Raw genomic sequence first — 23363 nt, 5'->3', positions numbered from 1 at the left:
AGGTACTGTAGTTCAAGAAAAGAAGGATAGAAGACTGGAAGGTGACTGGCGAGAAAAAGCCAAAGTGGTTAAAGAATCAAACAAACAAACAGATAAAGCAACAATAAGCAGCCAAGAACAACCGTGAAAGACATACAGTGTGTCCACCTAGCGCGCAGACCTGGGTCAGATAGGTTATCATTTACCTTTTTAGCTTTAATTGCCAGTAAGGTGCAGTAAGGCGGAGGTGCCTCAGGAATACAGTTCATGGGAGGAACTGAAAAAAGGAGGTAACCATGCTGAATAAAATCGAATTTTTATAAATTTAAACCGGTCTTCATATACTGTCCATCGATGTCGCAGGATTGTGTGGATGTGTGTGTTTACTGTTGGTTTACTGTTACATGCAGACAGCTTTACTTCTTCAGGACAGAGTAATTCATATTTTGTCTTGTAGTGTAGTAAGATGTACACACTTGGAACATTACACAGCCCCCACACTCAAATCTAAATAACTAAAAATGAATTAGTGCAGTAAACGGTAACTTTAGTATTCTGTGATGTTTGAATCTGTGGTTAGCAGTGGGTGGATTTTTCCATGAAGATGTGGATGTGGCGAAAAAAAAAGACTGAGAATCTTGAATGTGAGAAAATTAAATTGGCGAACAATATTTGAACACTATTAGACCCAGGTCTGACACTCCGGAGGACAAGTTCTGAAGCCTGTAAAGCTGAATTATTAGAGAAGGAAGGCTGGTAGGTTAGTACTTGTTAAGGAGACGTGACAGGCAGCAAGGTTATCGAAATGATCTTCATGTGCAGAACTACACTGTCTAGTTGTAAGCTCATAATCAGACGGGCCTGTACTGTCACTTTACCACAACGATTAGCAGTATTACTAAACATTTAACAAAAATACGTGCAGATTTATTAACAAGCCACTGTTTTTCTACCAGTTAGCCCCGTCCACTCCCTGTTTCTTTGTTACTTAAAGCTTTCAAAAACAGTAAGACTTGACATTCAAACATCTAGCTTCTCCTCTTACCTGCGAGTCAGCTTGGAGGTGATTTTGCTGAGCAGGTTGGTCGTACCCCGGGTCCTGGCATGGGGCAGTGGGCTGGCATCGTGGGACAGCGTAGGAGACGCTGGAGGAGCGTGAGAGGGAGGCCGGCGGTCTCTAATCTGCCCTCCGTGAAAAGTGCTCCTCACTGTGGATCCCCGGGACAGACGGGAGGAAGGCGTGGAGGATGAGGAGGAGGTCCCAGAGGCACCTGCAATGCTGTGGGTAGAGGGGGAGGCAGGGGGGAGGCGGTGGGATGTGGAACTGGAGAGGTGGGTGAGGGTGGAGAAGTTGCAAGTTAGACTATTAGAACAAGTGCAACTGTTCAGGAACCATACAAGCACCAAACCATTTATACATATTTGATTACGGCTTTTCCAAACATCTGGAAGGAAGCGCGTTCAACATAAACAGAATCAAACCAGAGAAGTTACATTCACATTATAACTGCAGCGTAGGCTGTTTGAGCCAGTGTTAGGCAACAATCACAAAACTGCGCATTTTCACTTCACTTTCAGACCCCAAATAGATCAGTGTGACCCATCTTCACTGGAAAAACACGCCACCTCGAGCAGTGATGTGACTCACTGATGTGTTTGTGACAAACAAAGGCTCGAATGAATCGGTGGCAGAAAACACTCGATAGCAAAATAAGAATTTTTCATCTTTCATTTGGATTTTTTGACATCAAGTGCAGATTATTAGCAGACTTATGGCTTTAAGTTGGATTTAACATGCCAAGTGCATTTAAAAACACTTAATCATTACGTAACTGGGTTTCTTCATGGCTTAAACTGGGGTTAAAGACAAGCTCCATCTTTAGTTTGCAGTATTAAACAAAATCTATGGACACTGATAACTGGCTGGCTGATAAAAGGTGAATTATCCTTGAGTATATTTAACAACCTAACAATTTAAAAATAATTATTTGTCCGGTTTGATTTTACAATTCTAATCAAAGACGTCAACAGGTGAAATTATAATGAGCTGTTCGCAAACAGACTTTATTTCAGACTTTTCAAGAAAAATGAAAAGTCTGAAATAAAGTCTAAAAGTAAAAGACAGAAAGACCAGCAGAGCTAGCTGTCATACATTTCACACAGGTTGTTTTCTAACCTGAAAATTAACCCAAAATATTCTCTCTCTCGTGAGCGCCTGCATGCCCCACTACCTCATGTCCAGTTCCCCTCTCCTGTCACACATTTATGCACCTACGCACATAAACCACATCCACACACACACCTCTCCACCCCTGACTCTCAGGCTGGCTGGTGGCCTGAGGCTGCTTTTCATAACGCTCTAGATAACACCCACACACAGGGTTCAAGTGGGACAGAGCCATTAGATGGGTTAAGCTGAAGCGCAGCCGTTGCAGAGCAAAATCGTTTAGCGTCAATGTGAACTGGCTGCCTACTGAGGCTCACCTCAGGGGGCACACGGGGGCTGGAGAGAGCAGAGGACAGCGGGACGGGGGATGGTTGAAAAAAAATACATTTTCTGTTCTGTAGCTGTGTGTGGTTTTGTACACAAGTTTCACCAGTGCCTCAAACTAATGTCAGTGCTTGATTAGTTAAAGCAGAGATGTCAAACTTAAGGCCCGGGGACCAGAATGGGCTCGGCAAAGACTCCTATCCCACCCAGTGGATCGCTCTGGAAAATAAACTTTTTCTGAGGTTTTAATAGTTTTCCTACTGATGAAGACCTCCCCTCTGGCCATTGGTATAATACCAACGTAATTAAGAATTAGTTAAACAATTAAAGATTTACAGATGTCTTAATCGGTCACAGACATTTCAGTTTTTTTATAATAGGGGTCACCATTAAAAAAACAAAAACAAACCTGAGGCATACTGTTGAAAATGTTCCCTCCTATATTGAGATATTTTGAGGATTAAACATGTAATTAAGCTTGTTTACATTGACAGATAGGGGAGTTTTATTGGTCTGACCCATTTAAGATAAAAATGGGCTGTAAAATGTAAAATGTAAAATAAGTTTGACATCCCAGAGTTTGAGGAACTCCTCTGATTTCTGTTTTTAATGTATACATGGATTATTACAGCTGACCCATTGCTCTTTTCATATACCAAAGAGCATCTGCATTATGTCCTGATAATGAAGTCCCTTATCTTCCAGTCTTATCACAAGCTGACCTCAAACATGAACTTTGGACAGTGTCTGAGGAATCCGGGACACAGCTTCCCTTTCTCACATGTAGCACGCCCCAGGAAATGACCCGCCTAATGCTTTGTCATTACTGCAAATACTTTGTGTGCTTTAGGTAAGGGAGTTGCCCTGGTAGAGCGTGCAGGAGGCAGGACACATGATGCCCACTTGCTAGCTGTAAATGCACTCAGCTATTACCCGCCCTGGTCACACATCAATCCCCAGAATCCGATGTCCTAGGTTGCTGGCAGGTTAGAAATCAGCTAATATTCGATCTGACTGCATCAGATATTTGTGCTCTCACATGCACTTCTGTGAGGTGAGGCCTTGAAATGTTCAGGGCTGCAGCGCATTTGTGAAAACAGTTTCTTCACACATAGTTTGAGCTCAGCGGAGGACCTGATGTAGGCAATCAACAAATGAACAGTCACGTAAATTCAAGTACCGAACATGCGCCGTATTTTGGGCTTTTATTCTGATCTTTTAGGACTACAGGTTAGACAGTTTTCATGTACAATTTGTGCGTGTGTTTGTTCTTCCATGCACGTGATTTTCCCATCAACCACTCTGGCATGGCATCACATTGACAAGGCCTCTGAGGCAAATGGAGGGTTATGTTGGTGCAACGCCAGTCCTCACTTCATCCTGCTGCTCCCTCCTGTTCACCTCCTCTCCCGTCTCTTCCTCCCCCCTCTGCTTTCTCTTCTCCTCAACCTTCCTTTGTTTAGAGCAGACATTTATCCTGCACGCTCTAACACCACCTGTTAAATCATAACAGTGAGCTACAGCAGAGGATGCTGCCTCGGTGCAATGCCTAAATCGAACAGTGTGGGGTGTGTCGTCTTCTCTGCTCGCAGGAGAGTAAGCGTCTCCTGAACAGCAGTGATTCAGCGTTTCATCCAAATCACCAGTTGATGTTTTTTGTTTTTTAACCCTCTTCCTCGTATCTATTTTGAAAAGCATGATGGTAGGTAGACACGTTTGTGCGGTTTACTGATGTCACACTGTTGGCATTTTTTTCATACCAACATTCACTACTTCTTTGTCGCCATCATATGATACCCCCTCCTACCAAAAATGATTTGCACAAACACTTCATTCATTTTTTGTGCGCTGATTTGACTAAGATCTGAAAACTTGTATGCACTTGATACACCCTTCGCCTGGCCTACCCCTAACTGCCCCATGTGTGCAAATGTTTTTACTGGAGGTCAGACAGCAGACAGAAACCTTCAGGCTCTCCCTCTGAGAGACAAAATTAAAGCGTGATAAAGAGACAGAGGCGCAGAAAACAGGGCAGACAGACTGAAAGTGAGACAGTGACCACAGGAAAAGAGAGAGAGAGTGAAGTAGAGTGAGACAGACACAGCAAGAGAGGGGACGTTGACTGCCATGCTCAGAGACCGACAAGGAGACAACCATCTGTCGTAACAACAGACAGTTCACACTGGGTACACAGAGCTGCACACAGAACAAAGACAAAGCCACTGATGTGCAGTGTTAAGCCCTTCATCCTGTCTTGAAGAGACAAAATGTGTGTGTGAAACATGCTAAGCTTTGTGCTAAAAGGGGACAAGCTGTACCAGTCAAACCGGTCTTTACAAAACTTATCACAGTGACATGTTCCACTGTACTTGCAATTAATACAAACGCATTTCCCAAAGTGTTGAAAATAGTTAAAATAGATGCAATGTGCCGGCGAAACCAGCCATTTAATCACCAGCCTGAGCTTCAATTCTATACTTAACTCACTGCCTTTAAGGCTCTTCAGGGACAAAATGGGTGTAATTTAGAGCTGTTTGAACTGAGGTGAGGGTGTAGCTATCCAGACCTAACAGTCTGTAAATGTAAGCCAGAGATTTTTATCATATTTAAACAAAATTCTGATCTGAGGTTTGAAGTGCGGGCGATTTATCGGGCTGTGTTCTACTAATAAATATATTGATATACATGAATGCTACTGAATGTGGTCCAAATTCACGCAAATAAAGCTAATCTGCCCCCTTTCAGTTTAAAATCGGGGCGATCGTGGCTCAAGAGTTAGGAGTTCGCCTTGTAATCGGAAGGTTGCCAGTTCGAGCCCCAGCTTGGACAGTCTCGGTCGTTGTGTCCTTGGGCAAGACACTTCACCCGTTGCCTACTGGTGGTGGTCAGAGGGCCCGGTGGCGCCAGTGTCCGGCAGCCTCGCCTCTGTCAGTGCGCCCCAGGGTGGCTGTGGCTACAACGTAGCTGCCATCACCAGTGTGTGAATGTGTGTGTGAATGGGTGGATGACTGGATATGTAAAGCGCTTTGGGGTCCTTAGGGACTAGTAAAGCGCTATATAAATACAGGCCATTTACCATTTAAAATGATTTCAGAAGAGGCCTCTAGGGAAATAGTGAAGAAACAAATTGTCTGCTTTTTGAAAGATCTCATTAGTACCTGCTGGGTGGATCTTATACTTCATATACACATTTGCAACTCTCACCTGTTTTCCTTGCCGTTTTGTAGCAGGGCGTGTCTATCAGAGTTGGATCGGTCTGTGCACACATACGTGTTCCTTCGAGTCATAGCACTAGCAGGGATGTTATTCTGGAGGAGGAGAAAAGCCTGTAAATTATGTGAGATTATGTGAAAACAAAGATTGCCCTGGATTGACCTCTGAGCTCTGCCTGTATCTGCCGTGGAGAACATTAAAGAGTTAATCTCAGATTATTCTGACTGCAGTCTTCAACCCTTTGCATGCAAACTATGCTCTTCATTTCTCATGATTAATTTCTAATTTGATGATTTATCTCAAAACATGTAATAGTTTTACTTCTCTGATTGTCTCCAGTCTGTGGAGGATATTTTATTTTTGGTTCCCATTATATTTATTTTAATGTAGCCTTAAAGGGCTGTAATCTGAGGTAATTGGATTAGGTGGAGTGTTAGGGCTCTGCCATCTGTTGTATTGATAAGGGGGTTAAAAAGTGACAGATTAGATTCACTAGACGGTTCCTCCCACCCGCACATAAACCTTTTGGGCTTACCGTGGTTGAGTTAACCTCCTTACGCCGGTCAGGTATCTCAGATTTATTTGGGTTGTGAGCAGAGCTAACCATGGGACTGGAGGGGGTGGGGATGCTACGGGAGCCAACAGTGTTGGTGCTTGGCTTGCGTATCGACAGCCGCTCCTCTCTAAGCCCCGCCCCTTCAGCTACGCCGCTGGGACTTCGTTTTGGGTGTGTTGATCCTGGAACAGCTGGACCGCCTAACAGAGCAAAGGTTCTCAGTGAGCTAAATTTATGCAGATTCAAAGTCTCAAGATGAATAGAAACAAATAAAAGTCATCAGTATTTTGCCTTACAGAAATCAGAGTGTCGTCTCTGGCGGTGGTACGTGGAGGCACTGCGCTGTGCCTTATGGCCAGAAGAGGAAGACTGTGCACCCGAGGAGCAAGAAGAAGTGGAGTGCTTGCTTGTTCCGTTGGTGATGCCGCCAGGCCGGATTCGAGCCAGACTTAAAGTGCTGCTAGACCGAGAGTCAGTGACCTCCGTCTGAGATACAGACATGCACAGACACACAAACGATATAAAATTACAACTGGACTCGATCATTGATCTTCATCAACCGAGAGCAACAGAGGCCAGTTCATATGTCAGTCTTAATTAGTCTGGGTGTCATGACTGTAGCACATCACAAGTGTAAACAAATTAGGAAGCGATGGCACCAAAACTATCTTCTCAACCCTGTTTTACTGCTATGTAAGCATAATATCTAAGTATTAACCATGACAGCTTATTAACAGCTTCATCGTAAGGTCAGGAGCAAAGGAAACGATTTACCTCCGTCTTGCGTCCCAGCAGCAGGTATGTGGCAGTGAGCTCATTGTATTTTCGATTGGCCAGCGCATCTCTGATCTCTTCTCTGGTGAATCCCATCCCAATCATCACATCTAAAACAAAAAAATACTTCAGAACTTCTGTACAACGAAACGTTCTGGACAGTTTAAAATTATGGTGCTAAATGGTAACATTGTACTGACATTTTACTTAAGAGGCTTAGCCTATAATATTCCAGTGTTTGCTCAAGAGCTGAAAATTAGGCCACTTTTGAACATCAAGGCACCCACTATTATTTTTTATCTTAACCTCCCACTGAATAAAGAGGAATGCCTCCAAAGGTTTAGGGATAAAAACTCTGCCTATAGGACCTTACTGAATATTTCTTTAACCCTTCATTTCAGTAACCTCATGAAAAGATATCATTTAATGTTAAATTATTAAGAAAACATTAGTGATTAAGATATTTCTCACCAATGCGGCCGGTATCGTTAAAGTCTTCCACAGGCTCCATGTGAGGCTTCAGCTCATCGCCATCATGGCCAATATTAATCCACTTGTCTTTCATTATTTGCTAGTCATGAAAGAAAATGAGAGAAAACACAGAAAGCTTAAAACTGCCATGTTTGATTTAAAAAAAACATCACAAATCTGACATTTATATTTTCTTTTTGGATATTTTCTGTGTATGCGCCTTGGATTTATTCCACTAAATGTGCAATAAACCTGTCTTCACCTCCAGCGAGCAGCGCTTGGTGGGGTTGAGGACCAGGAAGCGGCGAAGGATTCCCTCGCAGTCCGTTGACATGTAGAAGGGCACGCGATATTTCCCCCTCAAAACACGCTCTCTCAGCTCCTGAACACAACACACATCCGGACACCATTAGTTTAAACTACAGGTGCACTAAGACATCAACAAAAAAAACAATAACACAATTAAATGGAAGTTTATTGTTTTTCAGAATTGTACATTATGTGATCCTGCAGCTGTAAATGGGCTAAATGTAGAGAGAACTGAGATTAAGAGCTATTTATAATGACTTCAGACAAATTAAAACTAGTTAACATTGTAAATGTAAACTACAAGGTTCGTTTTTGCGAAACTGTTTAAATTTCTCCTATAATCTGGGCTTCAGAGGCACGTGACTGTGTCTAAATTAATGCACAAAAACATCTCCGTGATGGATTATTCTCAAAAAATAAAAAATAAATGAAAAAAAATCAAACAGATAAGGCTGTAAGCTCTGAGCCACCTCAAATGACATTTCAATCTGAAAAACTCTGGCCTGATGTCACCCACCTTTAGGTTCTGTCCGTCAAAGGGCAGGGACCCGCTGACAAGCGTGTACAGAATTACCCCCAGGCTCCAGATGTCCACCTCTGGACCGTCATACTTCTTCCCCTGGAAGAGCTCGGGGGCAGCATAGGGCGGGGAGCCACAGAACGTGTCCAGTTTATTACCCGTCATGAACTCATTACTGAAGCCAAAGTCGGCTATTTTAATGTTGGAGTCGGCGTCTAGAAGCAAGTTCTCCGCCTGCAGCAAACATGGTAGACAGCGGAAAACTCTGAATACAGACAAGGTTCATAAACTCAAGAATAACTGACTATTATTTTGAATCTATAACACACTTTGGGCCTAAATTAAGCTTTGTAGCTTTGAAAATGTTACAGGTAATTCAGTAAATTCTGTAAATAATTTACACTTATCTAAAAGGAGGAATTCTTAATATCTTGTGCCAAGATTCTGGGTAATCACCTTCAAGTCTCTGTGAACAATGTTCTTCTGATGACAGTAGTGCACCGCTGAAACAATCTAAGGAGACAGAAATACAAAATGAGCTCATACAAGAGAACATAACTGAACCTAATGTTGTCCTTCAAATGAATGGCTCCTATACTACAAGCTCAATTCAAAGATGCCAATGCCCGCTTTCTAAACTAAATTCATAAATAAATTGATAAATCCTTTAAAACTGAAAGACTAGCTGTGCATCAGGTTTAGGCTGTGTCACACTCAGACATACGGTTGAGGCCAGCTGTGGAGTTTCACTGACCTGTCTGAACTTGGCTCTGGCCTCTTTCTCCTTCATCCTGCCATGAGCCACGAGGTAGTCGAACACTTCCCCTGAAAAAACACAAAAACATTGAAAACTTCCTGTATTTAAAGTGGGCGTGGAAGTCACCAGTCGGACTGTTAAAGGCATTGTTGGGCGATCGTGGCTCAAGAGTTGGGAGTTCGCCTTGTAATCGGAAGGTTGCCGGTTCGAGCCCCGGCTTGGACAGTCTCGGTCGTTGTGTCTTTGGGCAAGACACTTACTGGTGGTGGTCAGAGGGCCCGGTGGCGCCAGTGGGGTCCTTAGGGACTAGTAAAGCGCTATACAAATACAGGCCATTTATTGTTCTTATTTAATGAACCACCCATTAACAAAGACTAAGAATGATTTAAAAAAAAAAAAAATTTGCAGTACTTAAATAATTCTCAGTTTTTTCAACACTCAATCTACTATCATTAGACTGCATTAAAATTTGAGGATTGTAGTGAGTGGGTTTACAAATGTGCCAAACAACATTTGGTTCAAAATCAGAAGGAGACAAAAATCTCTTTAGCGTTGCATCAGGAGGGGAAAAGATTTGTAAAATTTGTCAAATCATATGTGCCGTTTCCTGCTGTAGTGACTCCTTGAGAATAAGGGACCAAAAGCAGCATCAGTGCATTTAAAACATCACAGAAGTTATTAATTCGACTTATTAAATTCAGCAATTTTCACAGATTGCGGATCCATCCAGAGAGCCCTTTGGCAGCCCGGCTTTGGACACTGGGCCATCTCGTGTTTTAGAGCATTTATGGCCATCGCGGCCTTGCCGTATTGGTCCATTTGATCGACCTTTGTTGTTGTTATTTATTTTATTTTCAGTTGTTACAGACGGGACAGACATGACTGAGGGATAGGAAAGGGAGAAAGAAAAAGACAAGAAAACAAGCAAAAAAAAACAAAAAACAGAGCAACATACTAAACACAACACCATCGCATTAATCTAGCTAAGTGTAAACAGCAGTAAATACTAAATATTGAATGTTGTTGTGCAGCACGCAGGACCGACAGCACACAATGTGCCTTGAAGTATCAGTCAAGAAATGTGTAGTTTATGTCTATGAACAGTGAACACCCGTGTGCACACCTGTGTGGATCAGCGCGCTTGTATTCAAAAGGTTTCCCCATGTAACGATCTGCTAGAGGATGTAGAGAGCCATAGCCCCGTCCCCCAGGGCATGAAGCAGGCATGCAGGAGATCCAGGCTCCAGACATCCAGAGGCCCCAGAGTGCGAGAGCCCAAGGAGGACCACCGGAGGGGCTTCCGTGCCACCCTCCTGTGCAGAGCTGAGGAGAGCCCCAGATGAGGGGTCACCCAGTAGTCACGGAGCAGAAGCCAGAGGGGGCTGCACCGGCGTGCCCGCCGGCTCTGCCGGCAGCCAGCTGTGCCAGAGTGAATCGAGCCGCAGGCCTAGAGGCCGGAGGCCCGAGGGCCCCCTTTGCCTCGGAAGAGGCCTGACCGAGCAACAGGCGCCATGATATAAGCAAAGTAATTGGACACACTATATTCGGGAAACATAAAGTATGAAATCCTTTTGTTTACCCGTCCTCCCTCTAAACATTTAATTTGTTAAACAATGAAGCAGGCTGAGCTGATCTGAGCTGCATGTCTGCTGGTGAGCTGATGTCTCCTTATTAGGCATTGTAAGTAAGAGATCACACAACATACAGAGAGAGCAGGGAAGAGAGATTAAGGGATCACGAAGACAGAAGAAAAAAAAATAAAGACGCTGCAAAAATAGATTAGTGCCTGGGAAACTGCTGAACAATGGCTGAGTGCAAGATGAATAGAGGAACAGCTCCGAAAAAGACGGAGGAGAAAACATTAAAGTAGTGAAGCAAGACCTCACTAATGCAAATGGAGTAAATACTCTAAGTTAATTATCTCTTTGGTTGGACTGTACAGTTCAGAAGTAATGAAGCTAATTGGCACAAATCTATACTTGGCAATGCAGATGAGGGAGGTGATGGTGTCACTCACCTCCGCTAGCGTATTCCATAATCAGGTAAAGTGTCTTCTCGGTCTCAATCACCTCAAATAACTGGACTGTAATACACAGAGAAAGATTTCAGCGCAAAGGCCATCGTGGAAACATACATATAGAACAAAAAGTTGTGCGGGTTGACTCACCTATGTTTGGATGGTTCAGAGTTTTCATGATGCGTACCTCTCGAAACACCTGAACAGGAGAGGAAGAAAAAGAAATCTCAAATGGATACATGATGCAAACGCATGTAAAGGATGAAGGTCATTTAAACTGCTGCTTTTGGTCAATCGTGCCGTGAAAATAACAGCAAAGTAGGAGCCGTTTATTTGTGGAAGAACACAAAATCAAAAAATGCTTTTATTAATTTTAAATGAACCGTTTAACCTGTCATAGGGACAACACACACTTAATGAGGATACAGAGGAAACTGTCAGAATCGCAGCTATTTTTAATCTGGCTATTTATAGATTTCACAATAATAAACTTATAAAAGAAGACACAGCAATTAAAACTACATCAAACTTGATGAATTTAATCTACATCTGAATCTCTTTCAAAGTACTACTTTTATTTTGTTTGTAGCTGAGGTCAGGTCAAGAAAAGGGCAGGAATTCAGGTATATCCATCATTACTCTAATTTATTCTCCAAATGAACAGTTAGTTCATACAGTTCACAGCTGGTGTATATACTGCTCCATCATTCATCTTATCCCTCCTCACCCACACCCACACACACAGACGCTCATCTTTCTGACCACTAGTGCTCGGGGTCACCCAAGGGAGCGTCCCACTGATGCTAGGCTGACAATAAGGCCTCCTCTCCAGGGTGGCTTTCCCTGAGGACCCTCCCTACCCCCCTCCCAATCCATCACTGAGCTCCAGACTGCTGCCTCATCCTGCCACTCTTATGCAATCACCCTCTCTCTCTCTCTTTTTCCTTCCATCTCATTAAAGTAATGCATTTGACTGGGAACACCATTTAAAAGATTACAGAGAGAATGTGCCAGGACTCACAGTGAGACATCCCAATGGCGAGTCATAAATTTTTTTTAAAAACACTCATTTCACCACAGAAATGAATCAACATCAGAGAAAACTTCAAACAAACCACCTGCACACTGAACAAATGCAATTAACTCCATTCATCAGTCATCAGTTAGGTTTCATTTTGTTATTCGTAACTATGAAGGGGGAATGGGGCTTCACTGACAAGAGTGTTTCAGCGAAGCTAAGAAAACATGCTAAACTAAACAGAGGTATAGAAACATATATATTACTGTTTGTGTCATTTTCCCTATTCAGAGCGCTGCCGCAAACCTGCCTCATTAACAATTCTTTGAGAAAATATTACACATGAGTGAAAAAAGTGAAAGCATGGAAAAAGAACAAAAGACAGAGAGAAAAGCCAGTGAAAAGAACCAGAATACAAAAACAGGAATGCTCCGATGCCTTCATTCTGGTCGCAGAACCTCAGCTGCCCTGGGAAACGCGCTCCTCCCTTATCTCGCCCTCTCACTCTCTGACTTTTCATCGAACAGAAAACCCAACGCCACTCATGTTTTCACGTCAGCTTCAGGCTTATAATTCCATTTTGAATCTCTGCATCTTTTCATCTAACAATACATAATTAAACGAAGGATATTTCAGATGACATACCGGCTTTTTTCTGCAAGTATGAATACACGTATAATTTGAGAGTTTGTACTGCTTTCTCCACCGTTCCGTCATATTACACACTAAACAATGAGTTTCTACACATAAATCTTTAACAGACATTTGCTTACTTACAAGAATTTAAAAAAACAACACATGTCCCAATTTAAAACCATTACTTATCCAGTAATCCTGGGATTAGTCTGTGTACATTTATCTACATACGCTGCAGATTCACAGAAATTCAATTTTACAGCAGGCTGGTTTACTGCTAAAAACAAATCGTCGAGAGTCTCAAGTATTTAGCCCGTGGTCGGGGTTGTCCCCTTTAGAGGTGGTCCTGAGGGTCATCGACCCATTATTGATCATCCGAGTCTTCACATGAGCCGAGGTGTTAAGCTCTCAAGACTACTTGACCTGGTAGACTGAGAGGTTACACAGACATGCATCCCAGGAATTTGCTTTTTCACATTGCGATAAAAAACGTTCCCCGACGACATTACAGTCACCTGAGGCAGCAGTGCTTTACGTGCCTGCACCTGTGTCGGAGAGATTCCTCGTAGCCAGTGGACCCAGAAGAAAATAAACACTTTGGTTTGCCTACATAAGAAAACGTCCTCTCACAGACTGATTCGCATTAGAGCAGCCAACACAGAAGCTTCCCGTTTGTTGTCGACTGGTCAAAAGTGTGACAAAGAGCTAACAGCCAAGATGCAAGAAGTGTTAAACTAATTTAAGAGTTTACGCTTTGACACACAGGAAGAACTGGATATGAATGTCAAACATGCAATGACAGTAAACAGAGTTGAAAACAACAGGAAAAGGAGACATAAAACAGAAAGCATTAATATGAATAAAAAGCAATAAAACACCTAACAACACTAAATCATAAACACGTCTGAAATTTCACTTTTTTTGAGTTTTGGATCCTCGGTCACACAGAATAAGTCACCTTAAGATAAAACCAAGGCTGTGACACTAACTGATTGGAAAAGAAACATGACAGACTGATCAATTGATAATGAAGTGCAACAGTTAACAGATTTGTATTAATGATTCGAAGAAACAGCTCTCAGATGTGAACGTGTGTGGCAAAGAGCCACGCTGTGTAGGAGACGCATTCACACATAAGAACCACAGAGGATGTTCTCTAATGTGTTATTAACACGAGTTTCTCTTCTTCTGTTAGATATTTTATCTATCCTGTGCTCCTAAAATGGGAAACTGCATTGTCAGAAACACAGACACAGTGAGTCCAGTGGGAGTGTGTGTAATTGAATTAGGTGCACCGTGCATCAGCTGTTCATCTGAGCTTTAAGAAGTATTATCAGTTAAGCCTGTCCTCCCTCACCGGCACACTCATTCACCTCTCTCCTTCTCCTCCATACTCAACTAACCCTCGCTCTCCCACATTTTCTCTCCTTTTTCTTGCCTGCTCGGTCTTCCAAGTGAGAAATCAATCTGTGAGCGCTGCTTGCTGAGATGTTGCATATTTAAAGATGTGAATGACATCTGGGAATTGTTTCCAAAATGGGGGTATGTGTGAAAGGAGACTTTAGCAGCTGGCCAGGAAATTGCTGAGTCACCAGTATTGATCCATTTAATCCTCAGCTGTGCTGCTGTAGAGGCAATAATGAAGATTCTTATTGCACTTTAGGTCCATTTTGAAGATTACTAAGAATTAGCGTAATGTTATAAAGGTTTTTTTGGATTGTGATTAAATGCATAATTAATTTCAATATTTGTGTGCCTTCTTAAATTCATACTCCATTTAATCACTTCCTGGGTCTCTCTCACGGTGATGGCTCCGCGTCACAGTTGCCATGCAAACCCAGGTAATAATCCCTGGATCTCCTGCTGCCCAGGGGATTGTGGGAAGTCATGAAATGCCAAACACATGCGAAGACACAGACCCACAGCTACTGCCATATGGTCCTTTTATAGCAAAATATTGATTTTGGGTCTAAAATTTTCAGGTTTAGAAAGCGAATTGTTCACCAAATGCAAATATTTACACAGGAAATTAAACTGCATTCTGAATGCAGCCTTCACGTTCCCTGCCTTCTCCTTGTGTTTTTTTCTAAGCAGCTTTATTTTCTTCTTAAATGCATTTCTGCATTTTTTGTCACCCTTTATTTCTCTCTCCTTGCCAGGACACAGAATTCAGTGTTGCTTTTCTGAGGATTTACACTAAGCAACTTAATGACCCACTGCTGCAGATTTTTACTCTTTCTCATAATGTGAGGAGTACTGCACACTTTTGATTCATGTGTCTGGTCTGCCAAGTCTATTAGCCTTTGACCAGTTCATCCATGCTGGGTGTCTGTTTTCTCCCCCTAACCATCCGGACAAGTATGCTCTCACAAACACACACAGAGTTAGCGAAGGAGCAGAAAGAAAGCAAACAAGCTGAAATAGAGAAATGAGGTATTGATAACTGGCCCCTTCAAATATCCACTGCAGGGTGTACAGTTTAACACACTAAAGAACTCAAACCATGAAACACACTTCCTCTCGTCAGCTGAAGCCAATCACAAGACCAGAGAATCTGAGGGGAAAAAAGGGAAGAGAGTGAAAGACAAAGAGCAGCAGAATGATGGTGACGAATAAACTCTCCACTCCCACGTCAGAGTACTTGCTGTGAATAACCCTCTATCTGTGAGTGTGTGAACACTGAATGAGAGAGCCCCGCTCCTGAGCCCATGAAACATGGACGTCAGTCTGTTGTTGGGAACTACTCGCTCTAAAACTTAGCACGACGCATCGTCTGTGTGTTTATGTGCGTTCTGTCGTGTCCCTGTATATTAACTGTAAAGCTTTACGTAACCCACAGTTCAGCTCAAATTGGCATGTTTACATCTTATTATTTTATACTGAAATCCATTACCGTGAGCTGTCCGCGTGAAATAAACACATTTAAAAACTGCATTTGTGTCACGCCCACAGGCTTTTAGGCACCAGCCCTCTTCAAACAAAAAACACAATTAATGCCATTTTGCCCTTCAGCACGGCACAGTTCGATCAAAGGCGGTCCATGTGCACAAAACACTACAGATCATTTGGTGTTCCTGATGTGTTAGCAACAGTTTGCTGAGATACTGTTGCTGCTGATGTATTAAAAATACACTTTAGCCTTGTAGCTTAAGGGGAACTTCTTTCTCTCATGTCCAGCTTCATATTTGTATTTTCTGATTGCACTGAAGAAGCTTTGCATGATTCACAGTTCAAAATAATCATTGTTCATCTTGTACTGGATCTTGGTGCAGCTCCTCAGTTCAGAACAAAGTGTTTTAGTTTCTTCCCCTTTAAGGCCAAGCTCTTGCAACCACTTTAATTTCTGATTAGCTGCCCTTCGTATACAAAATGTTTGGTCATTGTACGAGATGAAGTTGGGTTTTTTGCTTTAAAGGCTGAGGTAACAGCTGATGTGTGTGGACTCCAAGTGTTTTCTCTTTCAGATGAAGAAATAATAATAATAATAATAATAATAATAATAATAATAATAATAATAGCAGCAGCATCATTTCAGATCTGGATAACTAAACATGTCTATAAACAATCTCAACTTTGGACCTGATAAAGTGATTTGCTAGAGATATTTTAAATCAAGTTTGTCCAGGCAAACATCTGAGAAAAAGCCTGAAGCTAATGAAGCACTTCAGCATGCGTGGCTGCTTGTGTAGCACGGTTTAAAGCAAACACAGTCTAATAAGCTGCACTGCTAAAGGGTTTTGCTTCTTTTGCTCATTGCCAGGGAACATTTGCATACATGTTTGACCTTGCGTATCATTGATCCTGAAGGAAAAGCTCCCACTAAACTCCTGCTAAATGAGCACCTCCCAGTCCCCCCATTCACTGAATGCACAGCAGTAATAGGAGCTCTCAGGGCTGTTGATAAGAGAAGATGAATCATTAATGAAGAGACGCTGGAGTTAAATTCTGGCCTTTTACTGCTTGGTGTTTGACCCAGATCACAGGAATCCTGGCTCAGCTCTAATAAAAACAGAGACATATAGTTTTATAGATGTTGTCTAAACCAGACACAGTAAGCGGAGGGAGAGCACTTGTGAGAAAACCTTCTGCTTTTGGTCTGCCCGCCCTCTTGTGCCTTTATTGTCTAATTATTCCCATCACAGACCGGCACAATAACAACAATGCATACAGCAGCAACAATATGATTATGCGCAGACACCCACACAGGAACAATATGCAGCGTAGCAATCCAGATAATGGCATTACACATGCATACAAAGGCAGAGCTGAGAGTGTTTTGGACAGTGGCTTTATCTGCTTGTTAGAACCCATGTAGTCTTATACAAACACCGTCTGTTGTCTTCAGTTGCGCTCTGTATCTTGTCTTTCTTAGGGTCCCTGCTCCTGCTCCAGTGCCCCAAAGCCACCCCCACCTCCCCATCCCTACATGACGGCCTCTTTTGTTTGCCTGTCTGGAATTTAGCTCCTGGCTGAAGGGGCCTGGGCAAGGGACAAAACATACTTCACAGCATTAGATAGTGGCTCAAACAGTTATTTTACTTTTTGCACACTCACAAAGTTGAGCGGCTGCCCACAAAATTCTCCTGTTCTTAAAGCAACACCAATCTTTTTTGTGGGGCCCTGCATAGTCTGGGTGATTATCCAACGACACACACCACAGGGGAAACAAGGACAATGACATTTGTTCCTGTATGTTGCTATTAGAGCTCAAAGATATGAACACAAACACAAGACTGTTTGGAGTCCACAGCCAAAAACTCACAAGGAGATTCATCTAAAAATCATTGGAAGACCTTCTTCTTTTCCTGCCAATGTGCAGTTTTAAATGTCAGTAAATGTTCTGCTACACTCAGTCTGGCATCATGATTTCCACCTCATTATACGATCTCTTCTAAGACCATAAACACCTAAAACTTTGAACTAACAAACTGTTTACAGAGGGTGCAGCTTTGTAATTTGGAAAAGCTCTGCAGAGAAGCAACACTGGCAGAGATCTGCAATCTGCTGAAGGCCACAGCCTGCGGGTACAACAACAGAAGATAATACCTGGATTTATAATATTAACAATAACCACACACTTTAATTATACAGCACTTTTCTTAAGAAAGGTACAAAATGCTCCACAGAGAGTAACTGAAAATAAATAACATCTACAACAGTAAGAAGACGCCCTGAGATATAACGGTCTAGGACGCAGTGCTTAAATGTTTTTTGTCTAACTGCACATTAATATATCAATGCCACTTCAGGTAGTTGGACAGATATGCATCTGATTTTGATGAAATCTGAAGCTGTTGCTTTAATCCTTTTATTTATCACGCCTGCATCAGTCATGTGGTTGATCTGTTGTGTGTCAGCTGCAAGTGAAGGTGGAAATTTGGCAGTTCTCTAGAAGCAGGATACGCTTTTTAAAGTCTCATAACATGACAGTGCCTGTGTCCCTGTAGCTTTAAACAAGTGTACTGTAGACTACAGATGGCAAAGAGTACAGCTGTGATTACAGTAGAGCTACTACTGCAACACACCGCCCGGGGAGAAAGGCAGGAAAAGTGGGACGCAGTGTTACAGTAAAGAGAACAAAATAAAGAGATGACGAAGAGGAGAAAAAAGAGAAAGTGGAGCAGCGGGGAGAAGAGAGAGGTAAGTGGGGCATAAAGCTACAGTTGACAAAACATAGATTGAGGCACCGCAGCGTGAGCTGCTAGGAAGACCGAGATGAAGCGAAGAGCTTTCGTGGAGAGAATTAAAGCGTTGGAAGAAGCCCGTGCGTGTTTCTATTTCAACTCGACTGTGAAGACGACAACTTTTGAATATTAATGTTGTCAAAATTAAAATGCAAATTGTGTGCTTTTCCACTAGGTACACTAAAGCGAATCAATCTTCCACGAAAGACAAAAAACCTGATTAATATTGACAAATATTCTTCACTCTGAGCTACGGCTTTACTTCTTATTTTCCTTTAAAGGATGACATATTGGTGAAGGTTCTGACATTTTCTAGTTTCACAAGGACATTCGCCAAACTTAAACCATGTCAGCTGATGAACCACATTATTTAGCAAGTAAAATGTATTTTTATCCACAAAAATAATGAAAAACATTATTTACAGTGTTCCCGTTTTATGTGTCACTCCATGGAAAATCAATCAGGCCCTCCCAACTTGACCTCTTCAGAATCAGTAAAACCACTTCAAGTTAGATTCTAAGGCCAAAATCATAACCAACTCTGAACATCAATATCATGAACATACTATAGTTTCGATTTAATGCACCAATTCAGTGACGTAGAGTAACAGAAACCCCGGCACCCTGAATGTTTGATCTGTCTTCATTGGTAAAAACGCCTAAAGAGCCTACCACCAGATGTGATAACTGGCTGATCAAAACAAGTTACAGCACATAAAAGGCCTTTTTTAAACCAACATTTTGATACCTGTGGATATTTGATGTCTTTAGGAAGTTATGAGGGGTCAAGAATGTTGAAAAGTACCAAAGGTTCTTCCCCTATGGTTATTAAGACCTGTAAATGTTAACAGTAAAATTTTATATTTGCTAACAACACAACTGTCCAACCCAAACAAAGTTTGACTTATTACTAATTTATCATAAGCTGGAGCTTTATATTATATGAACATAACATTGAAATTGATTTATAATGAAATTCAACACTTTTTCAGCACACACAGATAACTGGAGAAAGAGACGGGCAGTGAGTGAGTGAGGGGAAACGTGGCAGACAGACAGAGAAAGAGATGGAGAGATATCATGACAGTGTCACCTGGCAGCATGCATATTGTCCTACACCGGCTACAATAATGCTGACAGGACAGGACGTAACGGGCAGCCCCTGCCCCGATACAGCTGCGCTATGCAGCACTACACCACAACCAGGCTGCAGAATACACACACACACACACACACACACACACACACACACACACACACACACACACACACACACACACACACACACACACAGCTCTGAACCACGCCTTATAAAACCAGGATCTGAGATTCAACACTTGAAGAGCAGATAAATGGTGTGATTAAGTCGGCGTATCACCACCGGAACCGAAGGCAATTTCTGTTCTATGAAAGCCCGGTCATTCTCATGACTGCTGTTCAGCAAAACCACTGTCTGTGTTCCCAGCAGACACACACAATCCACAAATTCATCCCCCAGATTCACACAGTCTTTTTCGCTGCATTGAGGAATTATTTGCGGCCCCTGAAAAAAAGGTTTTTGTCAGAGGCAAAAGGAAAGCCACCAGCAGTCTAATAAAGTTATTTATCTTTCACCAAATACAAATAATGTACATTTTTGAAAAACAAAAAAGAAAAGACACCAATTTTTGTTAATAAATTGGTGAATTTTACAGAGTAATTGCCTTTAATTACTGATAGGAGGACTTGGATTGGGATACCAACTAACTTATGTTTTCATTTTGTTGACAAGTGGAGAAGCAGCGTCATCAATCAGTCATCCTGGCCAGAATCTAGGCGAAGTGGACCAATAGTCACGGACAACCATACGTCACCAATAACACAACTTTGTGTTATCAGTTGAGCCAAACCTAGCCTGGACTAGTTACCTAACCAGCTGAGAATTCATCAATAGGCCAGTTTGTATGTGTGTATGTGGTGCAGTATTGATCCAGATGAGGTGAGAGAGTGTGCTTTTTGTTGTGCACGATAAAGTAAAGTCATAATTGAACAAGGACAAAGGTTGGTCAGCAGGGTTGAGGCTGTACAAAGAAATCCCTTGTTAAACTCTGGGAACGGTTCTTACAGCTGTGAGTCCATCACACAAATACACAAGGTTAAACCTGCAAATGACAAAATGAACAGCCAGAAAAACCTGCTGCCAATCTGGGGAATAAAAGCTTGTGGTACAGCTCTGCTTCTTTAGTCTATTAAAACGATTTCCTACTTCAGATGTCTGAAGGTGAAGAAATAAGTAGCACATTTCTTTAACCAACTAACATTTCCAGAACAGAGCAAACAAAAACTAGCAGCACGTTTTACAACCCATAGTATTTAATAGTACTCATTGTATTTTTTTAAATTACAAACGTTTAATTAAGCAATTTTTAGACATTAAATGGTGAAGCTGCATGTGAGACCAGACAGTCAACTGTCTTTAGCCTGTCAGCTTCATACTACTAAGTCCATGTGATGTCTGATTGATTGTCTGGTGAATTCACAGCCAGTGGTCCTAAAATAACCAACACCTAAATCAAACTGTTTCCATTAGTGAGAAAGATCTGATGTTAACTATCTGCTGGCTAAATGTGGGAAAGCAAAGCTGATTCAGCTGCCACTGTCTGGAGTTCACATGTGAAAACCGCATATTAGTACTACATGCAACCGATAACCGAACCAATGTCTAAACCACAGTCTAGCTTTGACATTAGCATAGGCAGTAAAAAATATGGACGCAGCCTCTGGGTCTGAAAAAATAGCCAATGCTTAAGTGTTTTAAATCTGCATTTTGTTTTTTTAAAGTGACCAACAGGGGGCGATTGATGTGGTAGCACAAACACTTGCAGTCATATAGAAATCTATGGAAAAACAGCCCTGGGCTCCTTTGCTCTCTGACCTTGGTAAACAATCTCCTGATGATTTATGGGCTCAGTCACGACTTTCTGGTTTTACTGAATAAAACATGAAGCTAATTTTGTAAATTAAGGTCATTACAGGAGTCAGAAAGGAGGAATATTTCTGTATGCTGATTGGTTAGTCAATGGTGAAAGTTCACACTTTATTAACCACTGGGTGACGTCACAGCAGCTACCCAGTCACGCTTTAGATATTATGACAATAGAGGTATGATACTATAGCCCAGTGAATAATGATTAACTTTACTGCTCAACTATCTAAGAGGTCCACCTTAAATTACAGGTTGGGGGGGGGGACACCACAATAAAATCACATGGAGCAAAATATAATAAAATCATGCACTCAGTGAAGACATTAATATTTCAGTGCTGCATTATTAAACACCATCATAGCTGAATGAGAAAATACCGCAACTTTCACTGCTTGAAAACAGAAGACAGCCCTGAGGCAGTGGTCGATTCTGTTTCATTAGATTGTGCTCAATTAACACATGCACCGCACACAAAAACACAAATAGATGCAAGCAGTCTGAGCTGAGACAGGAAAGGGTTTAATCTCATTAATGGACACAAATGCAACGCATGTAGTTAATACATAACCCTAAATGTCACCGCAGAAGCATACGGTGACGTACGTTACTCCAAGTCTTTGTCCAGCTTTGTTCTGGAGGACTGAGTGCACATGTGACGGATGCATTACAATGACACAAAGCAAAAGTCACTGCTTCGCTGGCTTCTTTGAATGAATATACTATACCGAGTTCACAAAAGATATAAATAACCCATAAAACTGGACAGGCAAGCCTTTTATCAAGCAGCACTGCAAGAGCTGAAGATGGAGAGACGAATCTTCCCTGCAACCACTGACAAAGCCAACGCAGATGCCTCAGTGCTTAAATTCTCCCCGAACTGTTGCTTTTGTGTTTTTCACATTTTAACCGCATAACAACCAAAAGGTAAAAGGTCAGATGACTACAGCACACAAAGCTCAACTGAGAGTTTTAATCTAAGGCATCACAAATAAGCACACACAGGATGCCACAGGTTAAAAAGAAAAAAAATCCTGCACTCTTACTACAAGAATTATTAAATCTAGAGTTCAGTTGAACGTTAAGTGGCCAGCTCATTAAACTGATATACACCGGCTGATCCAGTAACGTGTCACTCACCTTCTGAAGGCTGGTTGGGTTCAGTTGTGTTTTATCGATGATCTTTATTGCAACCTGGGAGAAAAAAAACAAAAACAAAATAAATACAGAGAATTTATCACACTTGCCCAACAAAAACTGGCTTATTTAACGCCAGCATAGCTCACTGGTTGAGTAGGTGATCGCATGCCACACGGCTGAAATGTAGCAGTTCGAGTCCGATCCGTGGCCCTTTGCTTTTCCAGTCTAATTTCCACTGCTTTCATTTTTTAATCAATTAATTTGCTGTTTTTTTGAGTTGTATTTATTATCAGCCACTTCAGTGTCCATATTGACAGTCAAGACAGTCTGACACTTGATGGCTACTGAAAAATACTTTACTCCAGCTTCCGGACTAAATAAACCCTGAACTAGAATAATCTGAAGAATCTTTAGCATTGGGTAATACTGCTAGCAAGCACAACACAATCCAATAGTCTTAAATGAGAAAATACACGTGAATCAAACAAACTGTAATGAGGCCAAAGAGTTCAAACCACGCCATGTTTTACAACACAGAAAAGACATAAAAGCTAAAACTTACTTAATAAAGCAAGAGGTTTAACAGCATGTGTTGACCCGGACATACCAGTACAACTTTAAACCACCATATTTGTCTTCTGCTTTATGTGGGTGGAAACAGCAGCTATCACATGATTAAGCCAGTGGCAGACACACAAAGTGTCTTGAGCCCAGAGTTATCAACTGAGCTAATGTAGGTCAAGGGTTTTATAAGAAGAAAGACTACAGTGTATTTAAACACATGGACGTACACACACACACACACACACACACACACACACACACACACACACACA

At 41.9% G+C, this 23363-nt stretch overlaps 1 protein-coding gene across 7 annotated transcripts in view; it reads right to left on the bottom strand.

The window, feature by feature from the left end:
* mark4b (MAP/microtubule affinity-regulating kinase 4b) overlaps positions 1-23363 on the bottom strand; it is a 60505-nt gene that overhangs the window by 9540 nt on the left and 27602 nt on the right. For 6 of the 7 annotated variants that reach the window (XM_042224850.1, XM_005932611.3, XM_005932612.3 and 3 more), the window contains exons 3-15: positions 22528-22581; positions 11238-11286; positions 11088-11153; positions 9068-9138; positions 8770-8826; positions 8311-8547; positions 7747-7866; positions 7485-7584; positions 7014-7123; positions 6536-6725; positions 6219-6439; positions 5675-5778; positions 1025-1303 (exon numbers count right to left, since the gene is read on the bottom strand). In XM_042224850.1, coding sequence (XP_042080784.1) covers positions 1025-1303; positions 5675-5778; positions 6219-6439; positions 6536-6725; positions 7014-7123; positions 7485-7584; positions 7747-7866; positions 8311-8547; positions 8770-8826; positions 9068-9138; positions 11088-11153; positions 11238-11286; positions 22528-22581 — 1658 coding nt within the window. Of the gene's footprint in view, positions 1-1024; positions 1304-5674; positions 5779-6218; positions 6440-6535; positions 6726-7013; positions 7124-7484; positions 7585-7746; positions 7867-8310; positions 8548-8769; positions 8827-9067; positions 9164-9396; positions 9967-11087; positions 11154-11237; positions 11287-22527; positions 22582-23363 lie in introns of those variants that run through there. The other variant, XM_042224854.1, reaches the window with a different exon arrangement.

The sequence above is a fragment of the Haplochromis burtoni genome, unplaced genomic scaffold (assembly GCF_018398535.1).
Source record: "Haplochromis burtoni strain Fernald_Lab_line unplaced genomic scaffold, NCSU_Asbu1 Contig_153, whole genome shotgun sequence".
NCBI classification, from domain to species: Eukaryota; Metazoa; Chordata; class Actinopteri; order Cichliformes; family Cichlidae; genus Haplochromis; species Haplochromis burtoni.
This window is presented reverse-complemented; position numbering and strand designations above follow the sequence as displayed.